General features: G+C 37.1%; 1 protein-coding gene across 10 annotated transcripts in view; it reads left to right on the top strand.

The window, feature by feature from the left end:
- FRMD4B (FERM domain containing 4B) overlaps positions 1-15,424 on the top strand; it is a 309,226-nt gene that overhangs the window by 276,925 nt on the left and 16,877 nt on the right. For all 10 annotated transcript variants that reach the window (XM_039851669.1, XM_039851670.1, XM_039851672.1 and 7 more), the window contains 4 exons: positions 446-532; positions 12,951-13,027; positions 14,207-14,345; positions 14,846-14,987. In XM_039851669.1, the coding sequence (XP_039707603.1) occupies positions 446-532; positions 12,951-13,027; positions 14,207-14,345; positions 14,846-14,987 (445 nt within the window). The remainder of the gene's footprint in view (positions 1-445; positions 533-12,950; positions 13,028-14,206; positions 14,346-14,845; positions 14,988-15,424) is intronic.

Below are 15,424 nucleotides of genomic sequence, written 5' to 3' on the forward strand. Positions count from 1 at the left end.
CTTCCTTCCTTCCTTCCTTCCTTCCTTCCTTTTTTGTTCTTTCTTTCTTTCTTTCTTTCTTTCTTTCTTTCTTTCTTTCTTTCTTTCTTTCTTTCTTTCTTTCTTTCTCTTTCTTTTTTTAATAGATAACTGGCTTTATACTCTGGATTAATTCTTAATTGACTTACTTACATTTTATTTCTTCTCCAACTGTTTAATCAAAGCTGTAATACTTCATTCTTTTTGGTGGTATTAACAGTATTTGTTTTGACTTATAAATCTTATTTGAAGGAACACTAAGAAGGCATTTTAATAACAAGTTAGGTTATTGAGTACTGTTTTGTTTACCAAGACAGCTTTATTTTGACTTGCAGAAACTTGTTAAAAGATGAAATTGGTGAATATTACTCTACCTCTAGAAGACTTAACAATTAGGTCTTGGTTCTCATGCTTTTCCATCTTCCAGGATAAACAAGGACTTCCTTGGTGGCTTGGAATCAGCTATAAAGGAATTGGCCAGTATGATTTACAAGATAAGGTGAAACCTCGGAAAGTAAGTGTGAATCATTTCAGACACTTAGGAGAAACTTGAGCTGTTCTAGATCTGAAGACATTGTTTTAAGGGATACCAAACAGTCTTAAGCAAAGAACTTTTAGTTAGTAAAACCGTGAGTTCAGAGAAGACCCGAGTTAAGTGTTAAATAGTTAAGTTAGTATGAACAGGATAATGCCATTCATATTTTATACACACACACACACACACACACACACATATTTACATTGGATGTAAAACAGATAGATGAATTGTAAAGACATTTACCAAAATTTTTGATGCCATTGCCTCTACGTAATACAGTTATGAGTTATCCTTTTTTTACTATGCTTGCTATTTTTGCTTACCTTTGTTTAACAATTTTCCACACTAACCATGTCTGTTTCTTTAAAGAAAAATAAGTTATGCATTGTTTATTAATGGGTCACACTCTATCGGGTTTAGATTTTCTAGAGCTACAAGTTACATTATTTTCAATTTGAAATTTGATTACGAAGTTGTTTCTCTTGAACCAAGCACAAGTGTATATAACATTTTTGCCTATATAAGAATTGATGAATCCATATAGATAACCATCTGGATGCCCCAGCCTACTCAGTATTAGAATGACAAAAGGTTTACTCATGCTGTCCTGGTAGGTTTTCCCACCCTCCCTGTGTGCTGCTGCCATCACTAGGAGTCACAGCAGTGAAACAATGGCCTGTAATAACAGTCCATGGTCAAGCTGCCTGTGTTATCATACTCCGACATCATAGCATTGAATAACTTTTATCGCTTCCATCTGTCTCTTGCTTTAATGTGTTTAGAAAACCAGCCATATTCTTCATAAAGTTAGGCCCTTATAATCATACCATACACTTTTCTTCTAAGTGTCCTTTTAGCTTCAATCAGCGCTCACAATCTTCCTCTCAGTTAAGAGAATAAGTAAAACTTCCCTTTTCTCTCCTTTTTACGGTTGTGAAACTGACACAGACAACACAAAAAGGTGGCCTAGGGCAAACCACAGCCCCCTTCTAATGCCTATCTGGCTCTCACTAGTTGGGCATTGAGGCTTATCCAAGTTATCAATAGAAATAATAAAGCATTTTTTAACAGCCAAGATCCATTTGTGTGAAGGACAGTAAGAGAGCATGTATGTAATCATACAAATAGAATTTGGCTCTATGAACCCTATGACCAAGATCAATTGAAATAAGGAATACTTGAAAATTTGCTTCTAAGACCAAATTTCTAATAAAGAACATTAGAAATGAGGGCCATATAATTTTTAAAAATTTTGCAAAATCAATTTTTACTTATTATTACATGTTTTAATTTTTTACCATAAGTTATTCATTGTAAAAGAAACCAAAAAAGCAAAAACTACAGAAACATGTCAGTGAGGGCAGAAGTCCTGCAGTCCCTGTTTCTCCCTATGATGACCAATGTCAAGAGAGTACTATGAAATGGTTCATTTAGACTTGGTCATTGTGTATACTAAACTTTTACAGAGAGTAAGAAATCTTACTATGTACACTGTTCCATACCATGTCAAATTTCTTTAGGTCACTTATAAATAAATCTCTTGTTACTCTTTTTAGTGTTCCATTGTGTAGAAATACATTATTTAACCAATTCCGTTTTGTTAGATATTACGGTTGTTTCCATTGGGGAAAGGTAGACAAACAAGTAACCCCCAGTTTACCTATTTTATAAGATCAAATTATGGCCTATCGTGTTTTCTTAAGGTAGACCTCAATTATGTCAACAGTTTGCGGTAATTTATTTCTCCCCTAAATTTTACTTTAAGAAATAACATGCAGGGGTATTGCTGGTTTTCTGAATCTTGCATGTGAAATATAACTTGACTCGCAAGTATTTTCTTAGTTAATGTGGTTTGATAAAATTGAGATTCTCACAGAATGTAAATGTAACCACTGAAGACAACCACGCTTTCATTCAAAATAATGATGAGTCAGAATCTGCACGGTAAATATTGCAGTTAATTTCCTCTCAGTTGCTCATGACTCGTGGCCCTTTCTGTACATTCACAGTTTCATAGAAATTGGTAAATATTGTTTGACACTGATCATAATCAGGTGTGCTCATTCATTCCAGAATCTAGACAAGGGTCAGAAGCCACTTTCTTTTTTCAATTTGCAGAGTTTTCCTATTTCATTTTCAAGAAATGCCATTTAGTTCGGAAAAAAACTCATAAACAGGCCATCTTGTGTTATCACTGTCTTGCCTTCTCTTTCTTGCTTATTTAAGCAGGTGTCTACTCTATACCATTGGTTACCTCCTCCTTTCTTCTTCTGTTAAATCTGACAATGGATTTTGTTTTCATATCTTTATTTTTTTCCACATCCAAACAATTTAAGGGTTTAATTGGAGGGAGGATGTTTTACAAGTCCCTGTCCTGGCCCAGTTGGCATAAATGAAAAAATGCACCATTTAAAGGGCGGTGCATGCATACATGTAAAAGCAGGATCTGCTTCAACTGTTTACTTGGACCTGTACACGCAGCAAGTTACCAATGGCCGGGCACAAATGAAGGTCAAATTGGCAAACTCGAATGAAACAAAGGCTGGAATGGGAGGCCTTGTACGTGCTCAGCCTCTTGAACCACATGCCTGCTTTGTTATAATTATATGGCCTAAAAATGAGCCAGAAGGAGTAAGATTTGCCAGTAATAAGAGAGACTGACTGATGCCAAAAGGCTGTTTTGAAAAGGTGTTGATCCAAGATCCACAGGCTGAGGCCATCTGTCCTTTTCTCATAATGTTTATCAGTTATAGCCTATGAATGTTGGGGACTATGTTTGTCTTACCTCTCAGAATACCCAGCAAGTGCCCTTAATGAATTTTGGCTATAAGGCTTTTGCCAGTCAGGGGGGCCAAGTTGTCTTCAATTCATATAGTGTAACGATTCAGGGCAAGAGTTTAGGAAGAAACCCAAAGCCTGTCTCTGATGTCTATTTGCTGTGTAACCTTGGGCATGTTGTTTAATTTCTCTTTAAACTCAGCTTCCTCATCTGTACAGTGTTATGCCACCAAATGCATAGGGTGGTTTTGAGAATTAAATGAGATTATATTTAGCACTGTCTGATGCATAGTCATCACTCGATAACTGGTAGTTGTTCATTGGTAGTGAAGGAGAGAGAGAATAAAGACGGGCGTGAGAAATATTCTTGGATCACTTTTTGAGTAGAGAACATTGCTACGGACCCATAGCCCTAATGTTTCATCTACTAATTCACACTCAGATTTTCTATTTTCAGAGACTGGTAAGCACTCCGCCTCTCTCCCAGTTCATTAATAACAATGCCCTAGTGCCTGATGCAAATTAAAAGAAAAATTTAAAATTCTGAGTTACAAACCACAAAAATTCAGGGCATTAAAAATTCAGATCATAAGCAGTTTTTCTTTTTAATCCTCCTTTTGTGCATGAAATGTGTCATTGCAAACTCTTATGGAATGCGAAAACATAACAGAACTCAACTGAATTTCAGATCATAGTACATCTGAACTTAAAAATGATGAAGTTTTACTCTGAAAAGAAAACATATAGACTTATATTCCTTCTAGGTTTTTATTGTTTATTCAGTACTTCAAGGAAAAATGTTTGTTCTTCATAAAGAAGTAGACAGTGGGTCAGTGGCTGATTAAAGTAAATGTCATGACTGATTTGTTCCCCTCTGGCAAGTTATTTCACCTCAGAAAACCAGAACCAGTCAGAGATGAGAGAAATAAAAGGGCACCTAGTCAAGGTGCCATAGGAAGACCATAGTGAGATAAAATGCCTTTCAAGATTAGTATCTTTCTGCATTATAACATGTCGAGAAAGTCTCGTGATCACCCCAGGGTATTTCAGGGTGGGGAGAAGGTTCTCAGCCTTCAGTTAACTGACTTTTCTTTTTTTAACTATTGGAATTCCCAAATGCCCAGAGCCAGATGAATTAAGTAACAAGCACAAACATCTTTCTGTTTCCTTGTCGTAAAAGTACAGGATTCCTTTCATTTAAACTCAGTGACTCGCTTGCTTTTCTAAGGACAGCCATCTTGATCGTTTCTAGCCCCTTTTTGCTTTCACCACACTACCACATCACCACAGATATCATTTAGGGTGCTACTTCTAATGCTGCCTAAATGCCAGATGAGGTTAACGGTAGAAGAAGCGAACACGTGCTGTCCAGCCGCACTTTCTACATCAATACAAAATTAAGTATGCTGTAGAGGGAAACAGATGAATCCCCAAATATCAACTGGAGACCTGTCCATGCTGTTTTTAAAGTGTATAGTTAAGCTTCAGCCACACCAGTAATCAATCTGATTGTTAAAACCTTCTGCAGAATCTATGGGAGAAGAGCTCAAATCCTATACATCGGATTTGAAATAAGAACCAGTCTTGCACTCCTGCTTACTGGTTGGCTGACCTGGAGTTGTCATTCAACCTTTCTGGACCTTTATTTTCTCAATTGTCAAATTCAAATAATTTTGTCTACTCTATCTACCTCACAGACCACTGAGGACCCAATAAGTTAGTGAATTCTTTTAGTGAGTAGATATTTTTCCCTTCACACAATAATTTACAGAAAGTTTACTGTACAGCTTCAGTATTTCTCTTCCCCTCCTACAGTTAATCATACTTAGAATTTTAAGCGGCTCTTCTAAGAAGACAAGGAACTCTTAGAGAATTAGTTGAGCATTGATGAGTATCCATTTTCATTTCAAAACCAGGAGGCAAATGGAAAGAATCCAAGACAAGCAGTCTTATTATTCATAAAGTCACCAAGTTTAATTGCAAGGGAGGCTACGAAGTGCAGTCTCTAGGTGGCCGTGGGCAAAGCCTTAACTCAAGGTGTTCGGTTTCTAAAAGGAAGGAGGAAAAATATATCCTGGAAGCAATAAGTAATTTTTGTCATACTGTGTTTGTTTTCTTTGAAGTGTTTTAGGGAGTGGTTAGTGAGAAACAAACAAGTAAGCAAGAAATAAAGACATAATTATAAATTTTGCATGGTTTCTGATGGAAATAATAGTCTCTGATGGTGGGACAATAATGGGATGGGTGAGGAACATTTAGTGTGGTCAGGGAAGGCCTCTCTGAGAAAGGTGACATTTAAGTTGAGACCTGAAGAATGCGAAAGTAAGGTTTGTGAAGAATGGATTGGCATGTTCTAGTCAGAGAACAGTATATGCTGATGGGAGAGAGGGAGGCACATTGTCACAACTGAGAGGAAACCACTATAGCTAGAGCTTAAAGAGTAAGAGTGTTCCCTGTAGAAACTGAAGATGATGTTTAAAGAGAAATGCCTGTTGGACAGGCAAAACTATTAGATTTCATTATTTAATATTACTTTGTATTTCTATGCATTTACCAACTGGCTGAATTGTTGGTACAAAGAGAAAAATGAAAGCAAGCTCTTTAATAAGATTGACTAGTTCAAATGTAGAGAAAACCAAATAGTACATAAAACATTGAAAAATTGTTCTATGAAGGTGCATAAACAGTAAAGCTTTCTTCAGTGTATACTTATGACTAAAGATTGGTTTGGTTTTAATTCATTCAAACTTCAGGAACAAGTTTCTAGCAAGACACGGCAATGTACCCAATTTTATATTTTTCAAAAAAAAAATGTATTGAAGCCATCTGTTTGCAAGGTTCCTGAGGTAGCACTTTATATTCTCTATCTCATTTAAGGAAAAAAAAAAAAAAACAAGTCCCTGGCATCAAAGACCTGACAATAGATTTGGAAAGACAGAATTATATTCAAAAGTAGAGATTTTATTGAAAATAAATAATAACCAGACTAGGTACCAACTTGTGAGAAGGGATGCCAGCTATAAACATCCAAAAGCACCAGGCAGGTGCCTGCGAGCAGGAGGTCAACCCTGGTTATACCAAGTACATGTGATGAGTAATACCTGCATTATTAACAGGCAGTCATTAGATCAACTCTGGGAGATTAGAGATTCGGCCACAAAGGAAATCTGGGTGAGATGACATCCTCTTAGACAGTCAGGTTTTTACATTATGCATTTCCTGATACCCAGAACTTTTAATCTAAACTTTTTCACAAATATTGAGAATATTTTACTCCTTGCATTTAAGATCTGATATTTTATGTATGGAAGGTTATGCCATCACATCAGGTTATTTTCTCCACCTGAGTGTGTACCATTTAGGTATGTTAAGAAAATTTAGTTTATCATACCTGACACTGTTTGCAAGGCCTCTTCTAGTCTGATCAGTTGTTGCAAATGTAGGTAACATTTGCATAGAAGACAATTTGAATACCATTTGTTCCTTAAGGCATACCTAGGTGAGAAAAATAGAATTCCAAAATTCATTTTTTCAGAGCAGAAATTTTATCTTCCTCATCAACACACTCCACTGACCAAAACAAAGTTACATCACCAAAAATTGTCCTCTGCGTCAGGGTTTCTCAGTCTCAGCACTTTTGACATTTTGGGCCAGATAATTCTATTCTGAGCATGGTAAGATGTTCTACAGCATCTCTGGCCTCCACCCTCTAGATGCTAGCAGCACCCTCTCCTCCAGTGTGATAACCAAAAATGTCTCATCCATCTCCAGATGTCCTGGGGTTGTGGGAAGGGATGGGGAGTGATACGAAATCATTGTTGGTTGAGACCACTAGTCTAAGTAAACTGTGAGGGACTCAGAGTCCTTTTCTGCAAATGACTGCCATAATTAGTGTGCTTTTTCTTTCCGTAAGGTAGAACTGGGAGTTACTCATTTGTTCGTTCCTTCTTTCCGTCTTTCTTTCTTTTTCTTTCTCTCTCTCTGTCTCTCTCTCTATCTTTTTTTCTTTCTTTCTTTTCTTAATATAACAAATGTCCATAGAGCACTCTTCTCAGGTGACAAAGACATGATGGTGAGCTCTGATTAGACAGTGGTATACTTGGAACCTGGTTGTGCCTGGCTGTGAATCCCAGAGCCGACCCTGTGTACCTGTTCCACCTTGGCTGATTTACCTAAACCCCTCTGAGCCTCAGTTTTATCATTCATCAATGGGATTGAAAGTAGTACTCCTCATGGGGTTGCTCAGTCACATAAGCATTCGATAGAAGAATGGCTGGCTAGATAGAAGGTAGGTCAATTTGGCTTTCTAAAAGCCAATAATCCTGCAAAATTCTGTTTTTGTCATACTTTAGAAGGCAAACAGATCTACTAGCTGGTTCATCAAGTGTAAATTTTTTTAAATGAAAAATAACAAATCAATGATACGATGATTTTGTTTTCTTCAGGTTAGAGCAGGGAATCACTCTGTGAGTCATTGTTGGATGTACAATCATACACTACAGCTGTGACTTTCCCAAATTTAGTCATTTCCAGGTGAATTCGCAGTTAAATGATTAACCTATAAGAGCTATTATTTTAAAACAAAAACAAAAAAAAACTGGTGACATCTTTCCTGTCCTTGCTAGTGTTAAACCTTTGGATGATGTCTAGTTTCAATTTGACAAGATTCAAAAAGACAGTTTGATCCTTTCTGTCTGAAGCTTTTTCTCTGTCTTTTAGTCTTTATTACCTCAGGAGGTCCCTCTTGTCGTGGCAGGAGCACACTCCTCAGCATTTTTATACCTGCCAGGGCACATTCCTATCCTGGGTACCCCAGACAGGAGGGGGCTTGGTGCCATGCCTCTCCCTGTGGGCGTGCCTTGACCCACCACTCCCTCCTCCTCTGTGACCTCCATGATGCAGTAACAGTGAACACATTTCCTACCTAGAGGGTGTATCCGGAAACCAACGATGAAATTAACAGATAATACAGCAGTTTTTACAGAGGCTGAAACTCACAGAATTGGAAACCTGAGTGACACAGGTGTGTCAACAGAATAACTTGGCTGTTACTCATCAGGGGAAAAACAGATCAGTGATCCAGAGAGCTGTTTCTGCTATAATGTGGCTGCACAAAAGCATGATAAAATTAGTAAATTGGACTGAGAGTCCTTTGTAGCAAATACAACTAGCTTTATCACTTACCAAATATTTATTCTGAGACAAGCACTGAGCTAAGTGCTTCACAAACATAATCTCCCTGAACCTTCCAACAGCCCTCCAAGACAGGTGCTGTTGGTCCCATTTTACAGATGAGGAAACTGAGACTCAGGAAAGTTAAGCTGCTTGCCAAATAAAACACAAGTGATGGAACCAGAATGCAAACCAAGGCAGTCTGACTTGGTGCAGTTGGTTCAGGTAATCACCACAGGGGAGGAGACCAGTCCATTTTTTAGCAGCAAGAACAGGACCTCTCACATAGAAGGTGGAGAAGAAACATTTGTTGATTGAAGAGGAATGAATAAACAACTCCAAGAGAAACTAAAGTATGCACTTCTCTGTCTTCTAAAAGTCTCTGTGCTTTTCCTTGTAGTATTTTTTTCTAAAGTTGACAGGAGCCTCAAATATTTAGGAACCATTGTAATTGTGATTGGGAAGGAGTGATTTCTTCTATTTAAATCTATAATAGTGGGTTGGATCTAATAAATATTGATTGCAGATTTCAAGAAAATGGCTTAAATACTCAATCCATGAAATTCATTAAATAAAGTGTTAAAATGTGTGGCAAATTCTAAAACCATCAACTTCCTTTACATATAAGGATAAAGGGGATTTCTTCTTATTACAATACTTAGTTCACTTTCAAAACAGGGTTTGGTTCTGCTTTGGTTTTCGGCATCAGTTTTTAAAATTTCTCTGACACTATCTTTTTTAAGACAGGATGATTACTGACCTTAGGATATGTTCTCTTTCTGTTGTAGTTTTTTGATTATCTCTTTGTTAATATCATTGTTTATTGTTCTTTTACTTTTTTAATTTTATCTATTTATTTATTTATTTTGCAATCTCAAAGTTAATCCCAGCTATTATTTCATCTGTTGGTATCTACTTCCTTCTTTTGATGCTAAAGGGCACAACTAATCATTCTAGATGAGTGTAGAGTAGGGAAGACCTAATTTATAATTTTCTTTTCTCCATACAAGCATTTCCTTTTGTTACTAACACCATAGGTTCCAAAAACAGCAAAATTTCTAACTTATAGCTACTAGTGAGTGTCACATAAACAACAATAAATACTAATAAATGACTTGTTATACTTATTTAATGATCGCTTTGGAAAACAGTCCAGTTTCATATTCTTAACTTTGTATTGCAATGCAATTAAATCCTTTCTGCCCGCGCCGCACCGCCCCCCACCGTGCCCCCCGTCCCCCAATCTCCAAGAGTGATAATCTTGGCTTGGGCAAAATATTGTTTTCGATTTTAATATGAAAATTACAAGTGTGTTTGTGTATACACACGCATGCATAGATAATATATATAATAGTCTTGTCCTACCTTATAAGACGACATACCCAGTGATGGACAGTCCTACGCTATATGGGCACCAGTATTCCCCAAATAATAGAAAATGTGAAGCATACTTTGCTGCCTTCTACCTTTGAAATTTGATCTCTTTCTTCAAATGCATAATGGTTTCTTTAAAACGCTTCATATTTCAGGTGATTTAGAATATTCTCTATTATATGACAGACCATTTCTCTAATGTAGAGGCCCCAACAAGTCAGTCAGCTGACCATTTTCCCCTTTTCCTTCCTGAAGTTTCTGCATGATTTTGACTGGGGGGCGGGGTAGGGGTCTCTTATTTATCCTTTAAGAAAAACATTGGCAAAAAGGAAAGAAAGGAAAATTAGTCAGGTGCCTGCTATATGACAGGCTCTATCCTAGGACTGTTGCCGTGAGCATCTTTCAGTAAATGAATCACTTCACCTCAGCTCCATTGCCATTTTCAGAGTTTTATCCTGGCTTGCTGAGATCAAGAAAACCCAAATAATGTTAAGCACAATAGAAGAATGATTTCAGAAATTTCAAAAGAAAAGCTAGTATATTTCCAGCTGCCAGCTAGATCTAGTGCCACTATAATTAGAAGTATTTTCCTAGCTTCTTCAAACATTGATAAGAATCACAATAATAATAAATGTCTAAAATAGAGGCCTCTCAAATGGTTAGAAGGTAGAAATTGCACTCTTGTGTAAAATAGACCTATGTTCATTTTATGTAAAGGTGTATTATTTTGAGAAATTTGCATTTCTTCTTACTTTTTTAAAAATACATGAGTTCCAAGAATATAACCGCTTCAGTTGGTGATTACTAATATTTTGTCATACTTAATTAATAAAAATAGGATTATCTCTTTACTTATATTATCTCATACTTATATCTTTAAGTATGACAAAATATTAGTAATCACACAACTAATACTTGTAATGTTGAATTTTCTTACCCCTCGTACATTCTACCATGGCCAGGCTAGTGGCAACTGCTGTCACAAATTGTGTCATTCCAATTCACTTTTATAACATTACAGGCAAATATGTGAAATCACGTTTTGCATAAACTTTTAAGACTTCAGATAGGGAAATGACTTTGCCTTTCAGACAAAATCTCAGTCTTGTTCCCATAACTTCTTTTGCAAACCCAGCTGCCACTTGTTTCAAATTCTTTAAGTAAACTGAAGCCCCTCGCCTTTTAAGTAGGGTTTTTGCTTGCAGGAAGCATGTTTGCTCTCAATGCAGGGACATGCTGAATGGAGGCAAAAGCGCTACTATTTTACATTTGTAAGCGATAAGAGGAGGAGGTGGTGACTTTCAGAGATCATGTTTCAAGTCCAGCCCTGGTTTTTATGTGTGTGGGAATGGACGCAAAGGAAAACACAGCTGAACTGCATTGTGGCTCTTCCTGTAAAACCTGTTCATGTCCAGGGTGAGTAAACCCGGGTAGAAATGGCTCCCTCGGACAGCCTCCGGTGAAATTTGCACCTGGATTCAAAGCAACTTACTTCCTCGGAAGTATCATCGGAATCCACACTGTGCCCTATATAAAAAATGAGTTTCTCCTCTGGGAAAATCTGCTGTTGAGAACTTTGCTCTCCTCCCACTGATCAGAGGAAGGAGTAGAACTGGGGAGGTGTCATTGGGTAAGAGTTGCTGATGTCAGTCAGTGTGTCAGCCGTGGGAGGCTAGTTTGTGAAATTGAGTTACACCTAAGTGTCTTATGAAACTCAGTTCACAACTCACCGATGCTGCTGCTGTCTGGGAGTGGGAAGTGGAGAGAACCTTGAGATTTTCTCTCATATTTCTGTCCCATTTTTGGAACCTCTGGATTAAAAGAAATGAAAGCCTTCAGTCTACGGACATTTTAGGAAATCGGTATGTAGCTTTAAGCTTTCACTGATAACTTTCAACCTGGGTGAGTGTTCTAGTTAGAGATGACTGCATGTTCAGACCACAAAGGGCTGTGTTCTTAGTGTGTGCTGGTTTATTTCACTGTGTTTGGGACTGGGGGTCTAGTTTGAACACTTTTCTCTCCTGGCTGCACATGCACAGTGAACTCATGCCGTTCCTTTACACGAGGTTTATATGTTTGTGAAAAACTTTGGTTCCTATACTTCAGGAAATGGTCTTGCATGGAATAGAAGTTATTATTTAGATCATTAAAATGCTCTTTTAGGATTCTTCTAACATAATTTTAAAAATCCAGTCAAAGCCTAATAATGCAATAAAATCTCTGTGCTGTTATTTCCCTAATCATCAAGACTAGGGACAGAGAAGATGAATTCAGCTATTAATTCCAAGTTAAGAGACAAGATAAGGCTCAGGCTAACATAAGGGGCCAGAAAATACAGCAGAGCACACTCAGTTCTGTGAATGAGCTGCTTTTTACAAATTATGTGGTTTTCAAAAGCACGTTGTTAGTAAAGTATGTTTCTCTCAACAAACTGGCAAGCTGCATAAAATGTCAGCAGTGAGAATATAGAAGTGAGTTCTATTTACAAAAACTGGAGGCTCCTGCTCAGAAACCAAGTGGGCAACTCCAGCATTCAACCCACCCCACCCCTGCCTCCAATTCTGGTGCCTGGTTTCTGTGGCATTTAGGGGAACACTTGTAGGCGGGGAATCTGGTGTCATGGAGAATCACCCCTGTTTGAAGTTCCGGTTTACTTTCACTTTGCATTCTTTTGAAATTTAATCTGTGGTCTTACTGAAACACCCCTTTGAATTTCTTTCCATTTAAATATGAAGTCAACATCTTTGATCAGGAGGCATGTGCATACTGGAATCTACGAGGATTTCCTTACTCTTACTTAGTTGAGTCAGTGGAAAAATAGTATGCATGTACCCCACAGTTGCCTAGTTTTATTGTTTAAGGAAGATTGGTTAATGAAGCGAATATTTCTGTCAGAAGAAGCAATAAAATGGTTTCGGATTGTAGTTGATTTGTGAAAAGACTGCATCACATATTTGTGCTTAATTTTGGTGCACCTTCTTGATTATTTGATTATTAAGCTGATTTCTAGATTTAGTAAAGATTAGCATTAATTAAAGCTGTGTGGTTCTTTGTTTTCTTATTTTATTAGCTATTCCAATGGAAACAGCTAGAGAATTTATATTTCCGTGAGAAAAAATTTGCTGTTGAAGTACATGATCCACGGAGGTGAGGATTACAGCCTTTTCTCTGTACGGTTCTGGTGACTATGAATAATGCTGCTAAGAACATTCATGTGCGATTTTAACACGGATATATGTTTTCATTTCTCTTGGGTATATACCTAGGAGTAGAACTGCTGGGTGAAGTGGAAACTCTTTAAACTTTGGAGGAGCTACCAGATGGTTTACCAAAGCAGCTATACCAGTTTACATTCCCGTCAGCAACATATATGGTTCCATTTTCTCCACATCCTCCCTACACTTGTTATTTTCAGTTGAGGTTTTTTTTGTTTTTTTGTTTTGTTTTGTTTTGTTTTTTAGTAGCCATCCTGGTGGTGTGAAATGGTAGCTCATTCTGGTTTTGATTCACATTTTCCTCATGCCTGATGATGGCTGAGCATCTTTTCATGTGCTCATTGGCCATTTGTATATCTTTTTAGGGAAATGTTTATTCAGGTCCTTCGCTCATTTTAACATTTGATCACTTAAAAAAAACACACACACAGTTGCCAAGTTATCAACATTAATTAAAGTCAGGATTGTAGTTTCTTTAAACTCTTCAGAGGAATTCTTTATCAGTCTTCAGTGGTTGGTTGCTTTTCAGACACATTTATGGATGTTTGAGGTCAGAGGGATGGAGGAAACAGCTGTGACAAAAAGATGACCTGAATTCCTGCAAAGAACATTGGTCCTTTTCTCTCATTCCCCACACAGCATCTGCCTCCCCCTCTTCCCTCTTTCACCCTATCTTCCTTTTCATCTGGTTGTGCACAAGCAGAATTCTGGACCAGGTTTGGACTTGCATATTTTCGACAATATTATTTTGTTAATCCTCTGATAATATCTGAGCCGGACAAGTCTATAGATCTGAGATGCTCTTTCACCTTGAGGAAGATGCTGATCCTGACCTCGTGATGGTTTTAAGTTTTTAGTACAACCTCTAATTTGCCTAATTGTCACCTGCTTTCGAGTGTGTATATGCATTTTTTAATATGCTAGTTTTACAGAAAGATACTACATAGGTGTGATTGGTTTTGTCATAAAAAGAGAAAATCAGAACCCTGTCAGCATGAGTGTGACAGCAGAAAAGCAATTAAAATGTTTGTTACAGCATTATTCATTGGGTACATTTTGTGCTGTGTTGAGGCCAGGGCAAATAATTTGAGTGCTTTCCTAAATCTTTCAGGATTTCTGTGTCAAGAAGAACCTTTGGGCAAAGTGGCCTCTTTGTGCAAACCTGGTATGCAAACTCTTCTCTCATCAAGTCCATCTGGGTGATGGCAATTAGTCAGCATCAGTTTTACTTGGACCGGAAACAAAGCAAAGTAAGTGACTAGAAGAGTTTCTATAGCGATAAACTCCTGTCCCTCATTTGCTTTCTGTTCAAAAGATAAGCATCTCAGAAAAGATGCAAGCACGTGGATTTTGTTCTTGCAGCTTTTTTTTTAAGTCTACTACCAACTGTTCTAATTTTTTTTACATTTTAAAAATGTAAAAGCCGTAAATTTGCCAACTTTTGGCATACATGTATGGTGACATTTTAAAGTTGATGATTGAAGTATACCATGAGAAATAATCATGCACAATTGTTAATATGTTTTAGCTACAAAGCTTAGGTCGTGTGTGTGTGTGTGTGTGTGTGTCTCTCTCTCTCTCTCTCTCTCTCTCTCTCTCTCTCTATATATATATATATATATATACACACACACACACATATATATATTCTAAATTGTTGACCTTTCTATTCTATAGTTACTTAATAATTTCATTAATTTGAAATAGGTGTAACTGAGTGAATTCCATCACAGTGTTGTGTACCTTTTAGGCAAAAATTCCTTCAGCTAGAAGTTTAGACGATATCGCGATGGATTTGACAGAGATGGGAACACCAAGGACCTCCAAACTGGTAACACTGGAGGCAAAAAGTCCATTCATCATGGCAAGCAATGGCAGTTTAATCTCTTCAGGTAACATTTTGGGGTTAGAGAAAAATGCAAGCAATCTTTAGTTTATTTCACATTTTTTTGTTGTTGTTGTAAACCACTTTTAAATGCATCTTTTAACCCATCCATTATTTGGGGTATAAAGAAGCATATCAAAATTTACAGTATGCAGCAGTTTTGAATAAAATTTAATGTAAAGTTAAATATAAATAGGTTGTATAAATAACACTAGATGTAAAGATAGTGAGTGCCTAAGGGTAGCTTCACTAAGTGTATGCAACTTCACTGAATTGAAATTTCTCATTTAGATCCCATTGTCAACTTGTGAATCTGAAGCACAGAACACTCCTTTGCCTTGCTTGCTTGCTTTCTAAAAGAATATTCTAAACAGCTATCTCAAGAACACCTAACCTCACCTGCTCAGAAAAATTAAGTCTTTCCTTGAGTGTGTCTAAAACTTT

The sequence above is a fragment of the Pteropus medius genome, unplaced genomic scaffold (assembly GCF_902729225.1).
Source record: "Pteropus medius unplaced genomic scaffold, Ma_sr-lr_union100, whole genome shotgun sequence".
NCBI lineage: Eukaryota > Metazoa > Chordata > Mammalia > Chiroptera > Pteropodidae > Pteropus > Pteropus medius.